The sequence below is a fragment of the Lissotriton vulgaris genome, chromosome 5 (genome assembly GCF_964263255.1).
Source record: "Lissotriton vulgaris chromosome 5, aLisVul1.2, whole genome shotgun sequence".
NCBI classification, from domain to species: domain Eukaryota; kingdom Metazoa; phylum Chordata; class Amphibia; order Caudata; family Salamandridae; genus Lissotriton; species Lissotriton vulgaris.
Window position 1 is genome coordinate 1,559,264,978 of NC_141693.1, and position 18,032 is coordinate 1,559,283,009.

At 46.0% G+C, this 18,032-nt stretch overlaps 1 protein-coding gene across 1 annotated transcript in view; it reads left to right on the forward strand.

Annotated features, from left to right (window-relative positions):
* The window catches only part of LOC147715150 (maestro heat-like repeat-containing protein family member 1), an 89,951-nt gene that overhangs the window by 10,090 nt on the left and 61,829 nt on the right, over positions 1–18,032 (forward strand). The window contains exon 3 of the mRNA XM_086920413.1: positions 4,235–4,362. Coding sequence (XP_086776539.1) covers positions 4,235–4,362 — 128 coding nt within the window. The remainder of the gene's footprint in view (positions 1–4,234; positions 4,363–18,032) is intronic.

Consider the following 18,032-nt stretch of genomic DNA (forward strand, 5'->3'; position numbering starts at 1 on the left):
AGGTTTCGGGCCTCCGAGTGAATTGGTCCAAGACCTGTCTTTTTCCGGTACGCAGGGGTACCCCCGCCCCTACGTTAAGTAGGGAGATTAGATGGGAGCCCGACTGCTTTAAGTACCTTGGGGTATTTGTTTACCACGACCAACCCGACCTCCTGGATGGGAACATTGCCCGCTGCATTCGAGCACTCCGAGGTTGCATGGACTTTTGGGCCACGCTGCCACTTTCGGTGGCGGGACGTATCGCCTTGCTCAAAATGGTGGCGCTTCCCCGGTTATTGTACTACTTCCGGACCCTACCGATCTGGGTCCCGCCGGCCACGTTTCGTCAGCTGCGCTCTATGGTGGTCGGCTTCCTCTGGGGATCGGGCCGACGACGGGTGGCCCTCAACACCTTGATGAGGCCGAAAGACGAGGGGGGGCTCGCTGTGCCGGACTTTGAAAAGTACTATCTGGCGGCGCAGCTCCAGACCTTCACCCAGGAGATCGCCAGGGAATTCCGGGGCCCGGAAGACAGAAGGGGGACGGGTATGGCCAGGCATGTTCTCTCCTTTATAGCGCTGCGACAACGTTTAATCCTGCGGGACTTGTCGATGGAGGAACGAACTGTCCGCCTGTGTTGGAATCGGGCCCACGCCCGAGGCCAACTGAGAACGCCATATGCACCTGAAATACCGTTGGGGATGCTGACGGCCCTTCCCCACGGAGGGGATTGGTCACGTCTGGCGGCCTGGGAGGATTCCGGTTTACAGCTCGTTGGTGATCTGTATGAAGACGGGGCGCTCTTGTCCTTTCAGGATCTCATTGACCGCTTCGGGATCCCCCGGGGAGACTTTCTGCTGCACTCGGCCATTGTGCGGGCGATCCAGGCACACTGGAAGAACGGGCAGGAGGAACCCCACTTATCTCAGGTGTGCCAGTACGTAATGATGTCGGCGGGTACGGTGAAGGCGGTCACTTGCCTCTACGGCAGGTTGATCAGCGAGGGATTGGCTCCTCTCACCACTTTGAGGAACCGCTGGGAGGAGGACATTGGTAGGGAGATCCCGGAGACGACCTGGTCCCAGTTGGTGAGACGAGCCTGGAAGGGCACACGTAACGCCCGTTTCCAGCTGGTCCACTATTATGTACTCCATAGAGCGTACCTGACCCCTGTGAAAATTAGGCGATATTTTGCCACGGCTTCGGCGGAATGCCCTAGATGTCCGGCTCAGGAGGCGGACCTCCTACACATGTTATGGGCCTGTCCAGGACTGACGTCCTATTGGCAGGAGGTAGCAACGACCCTGGAGGAGGTGACAGGGAGACTCTTATCATTAGATGCAGCGGTGGGGCTCCTTCACTGGTTCTCCCATACCCCCAGGAATAAAATTTCTAGTAAATTTATCGACCTAGGGCTCCTACTTGCTAAACGAGAGGTGACCAGGAACTGGAAGGCACGAGCTGGTCCGGCGGGCAGCAGATGGCACAGTGAGCTTTTGAAGTGGGCGGCGGGAGAGAGCGCGCTGCGTTATCAACTGGCTTGGAGACAGGGTAATGAGAAGGCGCAGGAGGCCGCGTTGGAGTGGGAAATGTTGGTGCAGGCCCTCAGGGATTATTGTGCCCCCAGTGACTCTGAAAGTGCAACAGAGACACGCCCCGAGTCCCGATGAACGTTAGTACTGACAGTCCTATTGCTTTCCCCGTGGGTCCAATAGCAGATCCTATGCTGATAGCTCCCTAGCGCTGGTGGTGGGGAGAGGGGGGGGTTTCTCTTAGTTAGTAGACATTTTAGGGGGGGGGGGGTTCTTTTGGGGGTTTTTGGGTTTGTTTGGAAAAGCAGATGACGGACAGTGCATTATCCGGACCAGCTCCAGCATCCTACTGACCCCCCATTGCATTTCGCCGCCCGACCCCAGGGTTGTGGGCCGGATGGCTGTGTATGGACTGTACGGGGGGGGCCAGAGGGCTTTATTCTGTTAATACTGCTTATGATACAATGCTGGTCGTAATTGTAATGATCTTCTAATTCCTGCAATAAAAATATATTAAAAAAAAAAAAAAAAATAGACTCGATGATATGACCTTTTGTCTCTACAAACTTGTTCTTAGCCCCTGGTGGTCTATACAGCAGTATGCCATTAAATATATAGTTTTCACTGATGGTGATTCTAAATGAAAGCAGTTCACAATCAGGACCGCTTCCTCAAGTAGAGCTTTTCATCAACAAGGTGTCCTTGATAATAATCGCTATTTCTCCTCCCCGCTTATCCTGTCTGTCATTCCTGATTAATAAGTATCCTTGCTGAACGGCTAATGATAGCTCCGGATCAGATGTTCCATCTGCCCACGTCTCCGTGACAAATGCCATATCTATATTGTGAGGTTCCAGCAGCTCGGCGAATTCAATGTTGTGTTTAATTAAAGAGCGTGTATTCATGAGTAGGCCCTGGAGGGACTTTTGTAAAACTGTTTGCGGGTAAAGGGCTTGATGCGAGTTAAAGCTGCATTTTGTTTTGGTGAAGAGGAACTTCATGTCACACAGAGGGCACACCTTAGGCTCTTTCAAAGGATCGAGTTGCGGACAGGAATCCTTCATCTGGGGGTTAAGACTTACAAGAGTATCTCTTGTATATTTTAAACTTGGGCCCAAGATCAGTAGGGAACGGACACGGGGGTGGCCCTGGGCCCGATCGAGGTGCGGATGGGCGCAGACAGGCTTGCCTTTGGCGTGCCAGCGGCACGCCCTCTGTGCATCCGCTCTGTCATGCTGCTTAAATAGCAGTGAGTCTGGCGTCTCGCCCACACATCAGTTGTTTCCAACCCAGAAGTACTAGTCAGGTATGTCCGGTCCCTTAGCCCTCCGCAACAAACGGCACAAGCCACGGCAGAACGGGCGGGTAGGGAAGATCACAACAGCTGCCACCCTGATTAGCAAGCTAAAACAAAGTGCCGGTAAGCATGTGGAATGAGGTACAAAAACCAATTACGATCCCAGCAGGTGGAGTAAAAGTCTAAAATGAACACAAAGGGCTCCATTAGGATGTCGGGCGGATCGCCACCGCCATGGTGGCGGTGGCGATCCGCCCAACATAAATGCCCGCCCACCACCCTTTTCCTCCCCGCCACATTACAATGGCGGCGAGAAACACAACGCCCTTTTCCGCCCCGGTTGCCTTGCGGCCGGGGCGGTAAAGGAATAATATGGTGGCGGTGTCTAATAGACACCGCCAGACATATTATGATGGATGGTGTGCAGTGCCTTTCCGCGGCGGCGATGCCGTCACGGAAAGGCATGCGGTCTTCGCTCTAGGGGCCCCCTGCGGGCCCCCTGAGTGAAGTACAGGTGGGGGGTGCATGTGGGGGGGTACCTGTGGTACCCCCCTTCATTGTCATTTGCAAAACGGCAGGCACCACGCGGTGCCTGCCGCTTTGCACATGACAATGTTAAAGTGCATTTTCAGCATTGTGGCGGGCGGTGCAGAGAGCACCGCTCGCCACAATGCTGAAAATACAGGATGTGCCCGCCACTGTGGCGGGCACATCCTAATGGCACCCCCGGGACCCAAGCCCTTATGGCGGGCGGTCCCGATTTACGATGGGATGACGGGCGGGCAAAGTCCGCCCGTCATCCTAATGGAGCCCAAAGTGTCAATCTCAATGCGGTTTTTAAAAATAGCAGCAGGGCAAAATGATAGGTGACAAGACCTACCGCTGGTGTTCTCGCGTCCGCGCCGGCATGCTGCTTAAATAGCAGTGAGTCAGGCGTCTCGCGCACACATCAGCTGTTCCCAACCTGCAAGTGCTAGTCAGGTATGTCTGGTCCTTTAGCCCTCCGCAACAAACGGCAAAAGCCACGGCGGAACGGGGCGGGACGGAAGATCACAACAGCTGTCATCCTGATTAGCAAGCTAAAATGAAGCGACTGTAAGTTTTGTGGAATGAGGTACAAAAACCAATTATGATCCTAACAGTTGGAGTAAAAGTCTAAAATGAACACAAAGTGTCAATCTCAATGTGGCAAGACCTACTGCTGAATTCCAGATATAATCAATCTGTAAAAAAATAACATGAAACATAATTTGCACAAGCACCAATGCATATTGGACAAGTGTCCTTTCTTTAGTATTTCATGCACATTTTACTGCAAGTTAAAAATATCTTGTGACACTTTTTTCTAAACTTCTAAAAAATGTCAAGTAACCTCTGTTTGGGCATTATTTGTACATGTGTCTGTTTCTCTGGGTTGTCATTACAGTTCGACTGATGGAAACTGTCCGGCGCATGGACATAAACATCTTTATGGCTTTTTTGCATACATCTGCTTCTGCAAATTCAAATGAGAACATCTTGCTATGTTGTAAAATCCTGGAACATCGAAAAAAGGTAACTGTGATTCTCCATTGCTTTACCGGGCATTCTAGGGAATAAGTGGCAATGTGGTTGTCTCATGGTATGATATATTATGCATGTGAGAATTTCAGAGTATTATATGATATGGCAGTAGAAGCCTTATCATGGAATACAGTCACAAAAACTGTCTTGGGTCCAGTGAAGCTTGTTTGTATCACCTTTGTTTAATCCTGGGTATCTGGGGCTTCGAGCAGCAAAGCTTGACAAAGGAACTTAGGGTAAATCATGTAAGAGCACCAAACAATGGAATAAGAAAGTCACACAAGAGATACAACAATACTTTATGAAAATAGAACATATTTTTATACATTTTTAGAATCCATGTTCATCAAATTTCATTGGAGGATCCAGAGATATGTATTTTGAAAACAATAAAAAAAAAACTTTCAATACAACCACAAAACAGCACTGGTCAACAAAAGTTTGTAATTTTTTGTAATGTTTAAAACAGTTAGTTTGCCAACTTCAGCCTGACTTAAGGTCACTTAGGGCAGTGACCTGGCCACCAGACCCTTTTTCAGTTCAGTTCTAGCCTTTAGAAAACAACCACCATAGAGAACAATGAAGTGGTTCCTATGCTGGGGATGCAGGCAGGAAAGATGTTCAAATATCATCCTGGAGCTGTGCAGTCGACAAGGGTGAGCTGTGGGTGATTCCTTGGTGCATGGGTGAGGTGGGGCAACTTTGGCCACTGCATGTGAGGTACCATGGCATCCTCTTTGTGACAGTCGAAGGCCAGCAGCGACTGGGCTACTGTTCTCCCGACACAGCAATCACTGCGAATATCCTTGGTAGAGGCTAGTGTCCCTCTACGGCAAGAAATCCTTTGATAGCAGTCCTGGCTCCAGCAGACTCGAGTGCAACTTTTGGCTACATCGGAGATGTCTCTAGGAGCACCCACAGCAGTCAGTGGTGATTCCTCTGAAGAGGATACTGCTGTGCCGGTTTTGGCTTTCTCAACTTTGGTATCCATGGTGCTGTTCCAGGGGGCCAACCAACTAACCCTTGGAGTCACTGCTTCAATCTGGCTCTGTGATCAATGTTTTCCCAAGCCGGGAGCCGAAGGCACAGTCCAAATTGTACTAGTCCAAAGTGCAGCAGGTGCAGTCCTTCCAACAGCGATTCCTCTCTTTGTGCTATTCCAAGGGCAGGAGGACAGTCTTTGTTGGGTTATTTTCCCAAATTCAATGTGTACTGAGGTTTAGCATGCCAGGGGTGCCTATTTTATCCTGGGAAAGTGCCTGGGGGGACAACGTGGTCACTATTCAATGGGCTAGTAGGCCCACTCCTTTTTTGCGACAAAGTTCAAGTTATGTGTGGCATTTCGCAATCCCAGTGTGCAATATTCTTGCTACTGTCAAGCCCACAGGAAAACAGGTTTGAGGACAGTGTTTTCCTCTCCGTCCCTGCCTCCAACTTGTCTGCAGGAACAAAAGTCATCCTGCTCGGGTGTGTTGTCACCCTTTAAAGGGGGCATTTCCTTTGAGCCTGCCTTTTGGGCTAACACCTCAGTTGGCCTTTCTGGGAGAGGAGGTGACACCTCACTCTTTGCGGCAACTGCCTTTGTGCTTAAGTCTTGGAGTTGTTCATATGTCTCCCCAGGTGGGCAGAAAGCTGTCTGTTGGCCCGGGCCTGCACAAAGCCACTGGACTAGCTAGGGCACAGAGTGTCAACTTTTTAAAAGCTGCCTAACTTTAACAGTGACATTAATTTCGATTTGGGCATCAAGTTGAATTTGATGTAAGGTAGCCCCAGTCAGAAGTTAGCCGGACTAACTTTCCTCATCAAAACAACAACTTTAAGGGTTTTGCTGCTAAGCTTATATAAACTTATATGTCTTGCTTAACAATATACAGCTCCCTGCCATAGGGGTCTATATGGCTTCCTTAGGGGTGAATTACATATATCATTAAGGGAACGGGTGGCTTTGCCCTTAATGGCAATGCCATAGTCAAACTAGCATTGTGAACACTACCCTTCTAGTCTGCAGGGGAGGCTAGTAGCCTTCTTGTCTTTTGTCACACTCTGCACCATATACTAGGGACTCACAAGTAAGTTAGTGCTTGCAAATTGGGGTCAGCCAATTCAAGAAATCTTTTATAATGGGTCAGTACACTGGCACTGGGGTCAGGGTAATAGGCCTAAGTGCACTGAGTAAAAAAAAACAGCAACTAGTACTCAAATAGGGGCAAGAACTGGGGCGGGAACATGCAAAAAGCTCGTTTCCTGACAGTGTAGGGTTGTAGTGTGATGTTTTTGGGCCCTAGGGTACTGCAAAGGTCTATGTGGTGTGAAGTAGAGTTGTATAAGGTTAGGTTGTCTTGGCTTGTAGTCCAATGCTTTGCTATAGTGTACAGAATAAGTGAGTTAGTGTGGTGTTACAGTGTTATATAATATTTTTGTGCAGTGTACTATAGTCTTGTGTAGTTTGTCAGTGTCATGCTGTGCTGTAGTGCAGCTATGTGTGTTTGTGGTGTTATGTTGTAGTATGGTGCAGAGATGTTTTGTAATGCATTACATCGCTGTGTTGTGTTGCAAGTGCCTGGAATTACATATTTTCTTCTAAAGCATCCATTAAGTATACATATTGATATGGTACTTCATGGATGAGTCATTAGAGAAAACAGTATTGTAACCTTTGTTTGAACATTTCAACTCTGTTCGGTCAGAGACTGTGGGAGAAAATGGCAGACACTAACCTCTCACCGAAACATGTCATGGCAAATTCTTTCTTGGAGTGAAGAAGGAACAGTTACACTGCTAGTTTGTTGTAAAAATACTTCATATCTTGGGGTCTAAAACCTAGAACCAGAAAGAATGGATCATGCCTGGTATTCAAGATATCCCTGTAAAACAAATGTACATAACCTCATCGAAATGAAGATCATTTAACCACTCTGGTTAATCCAGAAATGTAACCAGAATCCTGCTTTGAGGGACTTATTGTGAAATACCCTGATCCTGATTACAGCAAATCTGTGAATGGAAAGCTCTCCTGTCAGCTACTTTTGTCCTTACAATATTATTTTGAGTGTCATCTAAAGGAGCCGTTTGTGAAACGTAAGAATGCATGGCTAGTTTCTACTCTGGATAGGGATAGTTGAGAAAAATGTGGCACAAGGAAAAGGTCAATAATTACAGGTCAAAAAAGACTATCATCCCTATTCACAAAAGTAGAAATACCTGCAAACGTGCACATTTACTCTTAGACTTTGTAGTAACTTTACTGCTTTTGGCTATTCACCGTTTTCACATGTAAAGTTACAACACAGTGGAAATGTGCACATCGTCGATTCCTGAAACTAGAGGGTGAAGGCAAATTTATAAGTGACTAGTTGCCACTGGTAACGTTTCAGACTTATTTCACCAGGGCAGAGTTCTCCCTATGGTGTAGTATTGGGGATTTTTAATCTTTAAAATAAGTTAATGAAAATATTTTTATGTATTTTATATTTTTTTTTAAACCTAAAAGAAATTGAAAATAAATTCTACAGCAATACTATCTTGAAAGTATGTTAAAATATTTCCTGTAAATATAATAAGCTAATACAACATTATTTATTTAAATATTTCTTTAAAAAATCAACCAGAAAGTAAAATGTATATTTTTTATTTTTATTTAGTCTGAATTAAAAATTACTAATTGTTTGTTGTTGTTAAATGTATTTAAATTATAATAACTTTAATTTGTTTATATATATATATATATATATATATATATATATATATGCAACATTCCCCTTCCACAAGAAAAGAGACGTATCCCAGAAGAGAGACTTTCAGGAGCACTTTAATACAGAACAGACTCGGGCGGATGCATTTCGGCAATTGCTGCCTTCCTCAGCGCCCCCCTCCAACTGCTCCTTGTGCTGCGAGGCATCGTCCAATCACGCTGTTGTAGATAGTCACCTAGCTCCTCCCACCAGGTGTGGATCAGCTCTCAGGTGCGGTCCCGTGTGGTGGAACTACATCTCCCACAAAGCTAGTGAAATGCCTCGTGGGGACGTGAAAGTGCTGTGGGATATACGCTTTGGAGCCGGATTCCGTGATGAGCGCAGCCTTCAGAGTTCATTGGGAGGTGAGGCCAAAGTGCAGTTCAGTGCCCCCTCGAGTCCCCCATATATATATATATATATATATATATATATATATATATATATATATATATATATATATATATATATATATATATATATATATATATATATATATATATATATCCATACACGTTTCCCACCAGTTCGTCCGAACTCACAACTGGTGCCTCCAATTAGCGGGGGTGTGACCCATTTCATTCAACAACCAAAAAAGCAACTGGAACACTCCCGGGGCTTTCAACATAACTTTATTGGCCACATGCGCGTTTCAGCAATCAGCCTTCATCAGTGTGGCAAAAGCAAATGTTCGACATAGGCAGAACCATGAGAATGTAAGCAATTTAATGTCACAATTGACTATTTTCTATCCAATCGGGAGACAGTAGTTGATGGCAGATGGTGAACCGACATCTCCGTTTGTTATTTTAAGGACTGTGTGACTTGTATGCCCAATGGAAAATTTGAGATGTCATCAGTGATGTCACTGAGCATGTCATGAGTGATGTAATATGTGACGTCATCGGCAGTGCATTGCATGGGCACGAGTTAAAGTTAGATCTACTGACTATTTCTATGGTTTTGTACGAGTGAAATCTCCAACTAACTATAATGTCCCTGAAACCTATGTTTTTTTCAGTGTGGGGTCCAACTAGCCCACTCGGTACATCCAGTAAGTGCCACAGTGGAGCTTGCCTCTGATTGGCTGCCAACACTTGTAACCAGGAAGTGTTGACAGCCATCTTGTCACTTGGTATGAGGAGAAAGAAAAACGATTAAAAAAGAAGAAAAGGTGGCAGGGTAAAAGCACCCTGACCGCATAGGCCTGATCAGAGGGTCCCACAGGGCCAAAAGAGCATTTTTTGGGGGGGCTGGATTTTCACACCCAGCATGACTCCGGCCGAAAACATTTAAAAAAATGAAGCGCGGAAGCCTCATGTATGTGGCGCTCCAGAAGGTGGCAGACCAAAGGGTCCATTAAGGGAATGTAGAGGAGAGGAGATAAAGGGCAGCCTTTCCTAGACCCCCTTAATGTAGGGAACAAATCCATGAGGGAGCCATTGACTCCCATGCGTTCCACAGGATTAGGATATAAGAGCATGACCAAGGAGATGAGCACGGTGGGGATTCCCAGTTTGATCAGAGCTTCTTTCAAGAAGGGCCACTCCAAGGGGTCAAACGTCTTTTCGGGATCCAATAGGGTAACTACAGCAGGTGTTTGGCAGGAGATCCTGTTGACCACTGCAAAGAGATGTGGGTGACTTGTTGTTTGAAAGCTTTATAGAAAGCTCTCATGAGGCCATCAAGGCCAGGGCCATTGGACCTGTCTAAAGAGTCGATCACCTGGGTGACCTCCTCGCATAAAATCATCTTGCTAAAGAATTGTCATGGGCCAGACCTATGGCGATCTCCACCAAGTATGATGGGATCTCTGGTGCATTGTCAGGCATGCAGGATGTATAAAGGAGTTCATAATAGCATTGGCACTCTGCCAGAACATCTTAGCCAACAAAAACAGAGGACTCAGAGACGGTGCGCAATTCATCGACATAACTACCTAGGCGATTAGGGTGGATTATCCGCACAAGAGTGCGGTCGGGTGCGCCCCCTCACCATAGCACGGAGCCCTAGTGTGTTTCCCTAGATATGCGATTTCCCTATCAGCCAGATCGCGAAATTCAGTCAACAATACTAAACGTCAATGGAGTTGGAGGCCGCCGCCTTAGGAGGCACTTAAGTCTATACCTTGGAGGTTTAAAAGCATTGCAGTTGGGAGTGGATATCTCATAGGATACTCAGATGCTTGGATATGCACACCCCACGGATATATGCTTTAAAGGCCTTCCAGAGGGTTGCCTGTGTAGAGACCATGCCCGAGTTCATTGCGAAGTAGTGGACGATGGAATGAAGGAGTTCGCTACAGAAGACAGGCTCATGTAGAGCCTAGTGATGGATACTCAAGGTGCGCTCTGACCTACATCCATAGGGGACCTGTAGGGTTAAGAGAACAGGGCTATGATCTGATAGAGTTTGCGGTAGAAGTTTTACCTTTGTAGTCCAGAGTGAAACATTAGCAGACAAGAACCAATAATTTAGCCATGTCAAAATATCATATGGGGCAGAGTAAAAGGTATAACCAGGTGTGGATGGCTGTTGAGCACATCAGATATCCTGTAGAGGATAGGCGTCTGCAATATAAGGTGGAGTGCTTCCCATGATTGGGGATAACCACTCAGCTGGGTACTAGAGTCAATGCTAGAGTATGTACCATGTTGAAATCCCCACCCAGAAGAGCAAAGTTGGCATCTGCATGTCCCATATGGGCATAAAACTCCTGAAAGAATGTTGGATACTCAGTGTTCTGGGCATATATGTTGACTAATAGAACTCGTTTGTCAGTGAGGCTGACTTGTAGATTAAATAGCATCCATTTGGGTCCGAGTGACATTTATGGAGGGAATAGGGGCTGCTATTATGCATGAGGGGGTGAATCCACAGGAATAGGAGCCGTGACAGGAGAAATAGCGGGGGGGGGCCAAGTAGTCGCCTATGATTGGGCGCCATTGGGTAGGAGACGTGTTTCCTGAAGGAAGGCTATGTCGCGACAGATATGAGAGGACTTGTTTGCCTTTACGTGGATTATTGATGCCACATATCTTTCATGTAAGGGAAGTAATGTCTATCACCTCTCCAGGCCCTTTCTGAGATGGCATAGAGTAAACAGGTGTGAAAAGGACAGCGCCATGTTATAAGCTGGAATATAGTGTACCTGTTGTGCAAAGGGTAACAAACAAATACAAAACTGAAGAGAAAGCAGTAAAGGCCCACACCTATCCCCCCCCCACTATATAGGAACACATCCAATAAAGCCCCGAAAAGGAGAAACAAAGAACTAAACAATCCCAATGAGGCTACTGCAGTGTTCTCCATGGGGGAGAGTTGACGTGTTTGCTTGGTGTGGCCCGTTACTAGAGGAATAGCTGAAACAGAAAGGAAGAATCAACTACATATAAACAGCATTTGTATGGAAAAAGTAATGAGAAGGCAATGATGAGCAAAGCATACTGTCTGAGGCAGTCCACAGGTGTTATGCAGAAGTAGTCCCTATTTTGTGGGAGAATCCAAATACTGCAGGCCATATCAGCTCTAAGGGGACTAAGGAGCAGGAGCCGGAGATCCAGTACTTTGTAGCGTGTTCTGTCTAGAAGAGGAGGACTTGAAAGCAAAGTGTTTGCAAAAGTCGTTTGCCTCTGCTGGGTTGTCAAAGGAGCGAGGCTTCCCATTGACCTCAACTCATAGACAGGCAGGGTAGAGCATATCATATTTAAAGCCCAACTTGCGGAGAGAGTTCTTAACATCGCTGAATTTCCACCAGTTTCAAAACCTTCAAGGTGGGGAGTCATACCCTGGGTAAGGTCCCAGCTTTCTCTTACCTGCTGGTGCTCTTTGATGCTAATATGAGTTTTACACCCCTAGTTGAGGGTAGGACTTGTGATTTGGTCAAGACCACGGGGACTGTAGCTAGCGTTGCACAGAGGTTGGGCTCATGGTGACTGGAATCTCTAGTTAAGTATTTTAAGTCCAAGTGCATCTCCAAGGAGCTATATGACAGTGATGTATGGGGTTACATGACGGTCGATAACATTGAACTCACAGAAAATACATTTTAAGGTGTATTCTGCGGGTCCACAAAGTACCCCAGGTTTTTTTGTTCGTCAGAAACTTTGTTTTAGATACATTGCTGACCTTGTTGCTCTCAGACCCTTGCTGTGCTGGATCAAGACATAGACTGGGGAGGGATGCCAAATAAATAGACTGATTTTGTCTGATTGTCTGACCCTTGACAACATGCATCAAATCCCTTGGATTGCTTATATGAAGGCAGCTTTTACCAGCATGGGTTGGATGTACATATACTGCAATTATTTCTCCCCGTACCCCCTGGAACTCAAACGACGGAGAGACTTGTTTCTCAAAAGTCCCTTATTACAACATGAACACCAAGAGCTATTGAAACGCTTTGTATAGGGGCATTTATTTTTAAAAACTGCTCAGGGCATGGAGCTTTCCTTTCTCTCCAATCTAATGAAAGGGATAGATTTCTGTTGGTACGATTCAAGGTTAACGTGCTGCATCATCTTTTGGCCACATCTAGTGGTCGGTCTCTTTAGGCACTTAGGGCCCTGTGGATGCAACAATATGTCTCCACAGGCTACCCTACGTTTTGTTGTGCAAATATTTGAGCTTGCCTAGGAAGCAGTTCCTTTTCCCGTTACTGAAAGTTCTGAACTTCTCACAAGGATACCTGACACTTATGTATCTGCAGCTCCTGATGATCAAGCATTATCTTTTTGCTGTTTCATGCTTTCCACATGCTGCTTTGAGATCAAGACAATTTAGACCTGATTAACCTTGATGTGATGCATGAGATTATATAATGTATTGTTACTTCTGACACATTCGTATTTCTTTAAAAAATGTTAAGCCTACTAGTTTTTACCATTTTAGAAACATATGATTTTATGTTCTTGTACGGTTGTGATTATAGCCAAATAAATATTTGTATGCTGACAATATGTTTATATAGATGTATGCCATGTTACCTACTGGCGGACGCCAGTAGGTAGTTATAGTTTGGACAATTGGACCATGTTTCCATAGGAAAAGGGTTTTGTAACTTGTCTATATCTTTGGCGTAGTTTGACAAATCTTCACTATAAGTGGGTGTGTGAGTGGCTTTATTGATGAGTAAGTGGTTGTGTGAGTACTTGTATGGGTCTGTGAGTGATTGTGTGGGTGTGTGAGTGGGTGCATGAGAGGTTATATAGGAGTGTGAGAGGGTGTGTGAGTAGTTCTGTGGATAATGTCATTAGTGATGTCCTCAGTGAGGTCACTGACCATGTCATGAGTGATGTAATATGTGAGGTAATAAACAGTGCATTGCGGGCCCGTAAGTTATAGTTAGATCAGATTTTGTATAAGTGGAATCTGAGCCTAACTATAACGTTCCTGTACCCTTTGTTTTTATGGTGAATAATAGATCTATCTATAGATCTATCCCCTCTCCATATTCACTTGAGGAACAAAAAATGGCCAGAGACACTGCACGGCTTGAAATCTGAAGAGACAACCATTGCAAGAAGGACTGAGAGTATAGGGATCCTTTGTTTGTTTATTTACATATATTTTTAAATCACCTACTGGCATTTGCCATTAGGTAGGAGGACCCAAAACAACTTTTCCTCATGTAATTTCCCATAGGAATTTTGAACGTGACTATAGCCCAAACTGCTGAATGGAATTACACCAAATTTGACAGAAAGCATGCTCTCGTAATTTGGTTTAAATCTGTTCAGTAGTTTTTAAGTAAAACAAATATATATGTATATATAGAGACGCAGAGGGTCTGAAGATCTGACAGTTCTCATAGTGAGATCTGATTGGCTGCCAACACTTCTACTAGAAAGTAGTGGTAGACATCTTGGGACTCAGGACTTGGCCGAACTCAGGCAAGATGGCCGCCGTGAGGTTGTGGTGAGAAGTCGCTCCAGACCTCTCTCCCAGTGACACCCAGATGGCTTTGGAATAAGGACTACTATACCCCCTTATGGATTTGAGTAGCTGGTTGCAGATAGGACTGATCAGGATTTGTCCAAAATACCCAGTAGTTAAAGAACAATTCAGCCGATTTTTGCGAAAAGCATCGGAGTTGAGAGCGGTGATTCGAGAACAACTGACAAGGATGCCGGCACGTATAACTAAAGCCGACAAGGATAAGGAGAAGGCAAAGCTGCAACAGGACACGTCAACAAACCTGCAAGGAACAGGTGGTAAAGGTGCCCATGCAAGCGCAAAAAGAAGCAGCAATGATCTACCCCCAGGTCTACAACAACGGGGGCCTGGCGCCGTACGGAAGATAATACCCCCGGCTCAAAAGGGGAAGAAAATCGAGAAAGCTGAGAAAGCAGAGAAGGCGGAGGTGCGCTTAAATTGTGATACAGCGGCAGCGGCAGCAGTAAGGAACGATCGGCCCCCGGATCACTTCACCGAAGACACTGCAATAGTTACAAAACAAGGCTCGAGCAAAGGAAAAGAAGCGGCACTAAGGCAGCCTACCTTGATGGAGGCGTTCACCTCTAGGAGAAGCTCCCAGCCGGACACGGAGCTAACCGCAAACAGAGACGTCCTCGAGGACGCAGCAGCGGCAGCAGCAGACGCTCCCAGCGCGGAAGCAGCGGTCGCTAGGCAACTCAGAGACCTGGCAACAACACTCAACAGCAGCGGCAGCGGAGACGGAGGTAACGCAGAAGCCGCAGCACCGAAGGTAATGCCGATAACAGAACTAACCAACAGCGGGCTGAAGGAGGCTAAGGGGCCTAGTAATGTTATAACACCAGCTACAAGTCGGGGACCACATAAACCTGGGTCAGCAGGAAGCGCATACATGATGGAGGCGCTAATTCAACTGGAAGCAGAGATGAGCAGCAAAAAGACAAAAGAAATAAACAATGGGGCCAATAGTCCAACGGTAGCAGGAAAAAGTGCTTTAATAGGTGCAGATAATAAAACTTTGGGATTGGAGAAAAGAGAGGGAGCCTCATTGGAAGGGGAATGCTTCTTTTCAGTGAATGAAGATACCGATACTACCCAGACAAGCAATGAGACTTCAGAGGAGGGGGAGCTAGATGAAGATTCAAGCTCTGGTTCAAGCTCATCAATGAAAGATACCACGCAGAAAAAGAGAAGGTTAAAGGGTAGAAGGCATGGTGGAGGATTGGAATCACCTGTAGCAGGGGGGAAGAAGTTAGACTGGGACTATTCTGCAACGTCACAGACCTACGTAGAGGAAGGTAACTCACAGGCTTCAGGTAGTACCCCCATCCCAGCGCAGTATCTGGCTCCCTTTGACACGATATGCTCCACACTGAAACAGATGCAAGGGGAAGCAAGGTCAGAAAGTCGAAGGGCTAGACAAGCTACAAAAAAGATCCATAATACCCTTAGGATAGTTAACAAGCTGTATGAAGGTCTCAGCGAGAGAGTGACTGAGGTGGAGGCACGGACTGGGAAGCTAGAGGATGATGTTGGGGGATGGCAGGACTTCAAAATGGAGCAGGAAAAATTGACGACCGATTTGCAATGGAAGCTGGGGCATTTTGAAAACCGCCAGAGGCGGAATAACATTCGCATTTTGGGGGTGGAGGAAGGAGCAGAGGGAGACGACATTATGCACTTTGTTGTTAACTTGCTAAGAGGAGCTTTCCCCGAATCGCAGTGGGAGTGGGAGAGAGAGATTTAACGAGCCCACAGACTTCCCTTCACCATCAGAAAAGGCAGAGGGGCCGAGAGGCAGGCAGGTCAACAGGCACTGCCTAGAGCCATTTTGATATATGTTGGGAACTACCTGCTCAGGGAGGAAATAATGGATAAGGCTAGACCGGACAGGAAAAAATCCTTTGAGGGAACCACCTTCTTCACCAGGCCAGATTTCTGCCACGTAACCGGCGAGAGAAGATGGAGACTCAGGCAGCCTATTAAACCCTTCCAGGCTCTAGGCTCCGAGGCATTTCTTTTATTTCCTGCTAGGCTGAAAGTGGTTACAAGGGGTAGAACAAATATCTTCCTGTCCGAGATCAAGGCCCAACAGTTCTTGGAGGAGATTAAAACGCAGAAAGGGGGCTGAGTAGTATAGAACTGTTAAACTCCAAGGATTTGGAATGAGGTAAAGCTAGGTATATGCACTGGGAGAGGAAGATATTAGACCTTGGTATACTGATGTTTGGACTATTGTCAAGGGGATAGAACATACAAAATAGTGAAATAGCTAAGAGAAAAACACTTAGGGGGGGGTATACGACACACAGGGTGATGGGTGAAGGGGAGAGAGAGGAGCGATCCCCATAAGCTACCGCGGCTACACATAGGTCTTATGGACCTATTTGCCAGTAAAGGGGGGGAGGGAGTGGGAGACAGAAGGGGGCAGGGTGGAAGCAGGGGGAATAGGGGGCAAAAAGAGGGTTAAAAACGTTTAAAAAAAGTGAGGTAGGATGTAAGAAGCAGCACAGGAAAGCACAGTCCATCGCGCAGGGAGCTCACTCTTTATATTATGCATTAGCCAAAAGGAGGAGGACAAGCGTTAACCATCGGATCCATTATCAAATTAAAGTGCTAGATTGGCTAAGGTATGCAGAGTCGGACAAAACTTATGAGGTATTTTAATGACTTGTAGGATTGCTACTATTAATATCTGCGGCCTTAATGATGCGGGTAAAAGACTTAGGGTGGCGGCATTACTTAGGACACTTAAGCTGGATTTGGTTTGTCTCCAAGAAACACACGTTGAAGCCTCTAAGGCGTATCTTATGGACCAATTAGGGTTTGCTGTGCTGGCAAATACTAAGCAAGGGACGAAACATAGGGGGGTTGCTGTACTAGGGAGATCCACTGATATAGAGGTGTTAAGGAAAATGGAGGACCGATGGGGAAGGTGGGTAATATTGGAGATAAAAATCAAGGGGTAAAAATGCACCATAGTTTCTGTCTATGGCTCGACAGAGGATGATCCTGAAATCTTCCAATTTCTAGACACTGAGTTGGCACTTTGGCCTGAGCCAATTATATGCTGTGGGGACTTTAATATTCATGACCCCAGTAGTTCATTTGTACATACGGGGGGGTATATGTAGGGAGAAAAAAGAGAACCCATAGGGCTCTCTCTCATTTGGTGTCAAATAATTCCTTAGTGGATCCATGGATTAAATTGAATCCAGGTATTGATTGTAGTACATTTTATTTGGCCCCCCATAAGATACTTGTTAGGCTGGATTATTTTCTGATTTCACCCTCCTTGCTGTGAGAGGCACAAATAGAAAAACAACCTCAAATTGTTTCAGATCATAGCCCTCTGATTTTAACCATTAGATTGGGCCAGGCATGCCGAAAAGATATGCAGTGGACATTTGATAGAGCCCTTTTGAAGGATGAAGGATACAAGATACACATGACAGACTGGATCAGGGCCTATTGGGAAATTAATAAAGGTACGGCTCCCGTAGGAGTGGTATGGGATGCCTTTAAGGCCGGGATACGGGGTGAGACGATGAGTTATGTGTTTTCAGCCCAGAAAAGGACACGACTTAAAATTAAGGAGGTTTACCAAAAGTTGATAAGGGTTGAGGAGGAATTGGCGCAGGATTTAAAATATAGTGCACCAAAAGAATCACATCTGCTAAAAATAGTGGCTCTTAGGGCGGAAGCGGTAGAAAGTATCTCAAAAAAAGCAGCAGAGAATTATCTAACTAAGAGGGAAGCTGCTTATGAGTTAAGCGAGAAGGTAGGCCACCTATTAGCAGTACGTACCAGACAGAGACTAGCAGCATCAGACATTGGGGAGATTACGGATGTGAATGGAATTAGGGTCTCTGAAACAACTAAAGTAAGGGAAGTGTTCAGACAGTATTATGAAAAACTATATACTAGGGATAGGGTAGGAACCGCAAGAGAGGTTGAAAGCTATCTTGGCGATATTACTCCTCCGGGTATATCTGT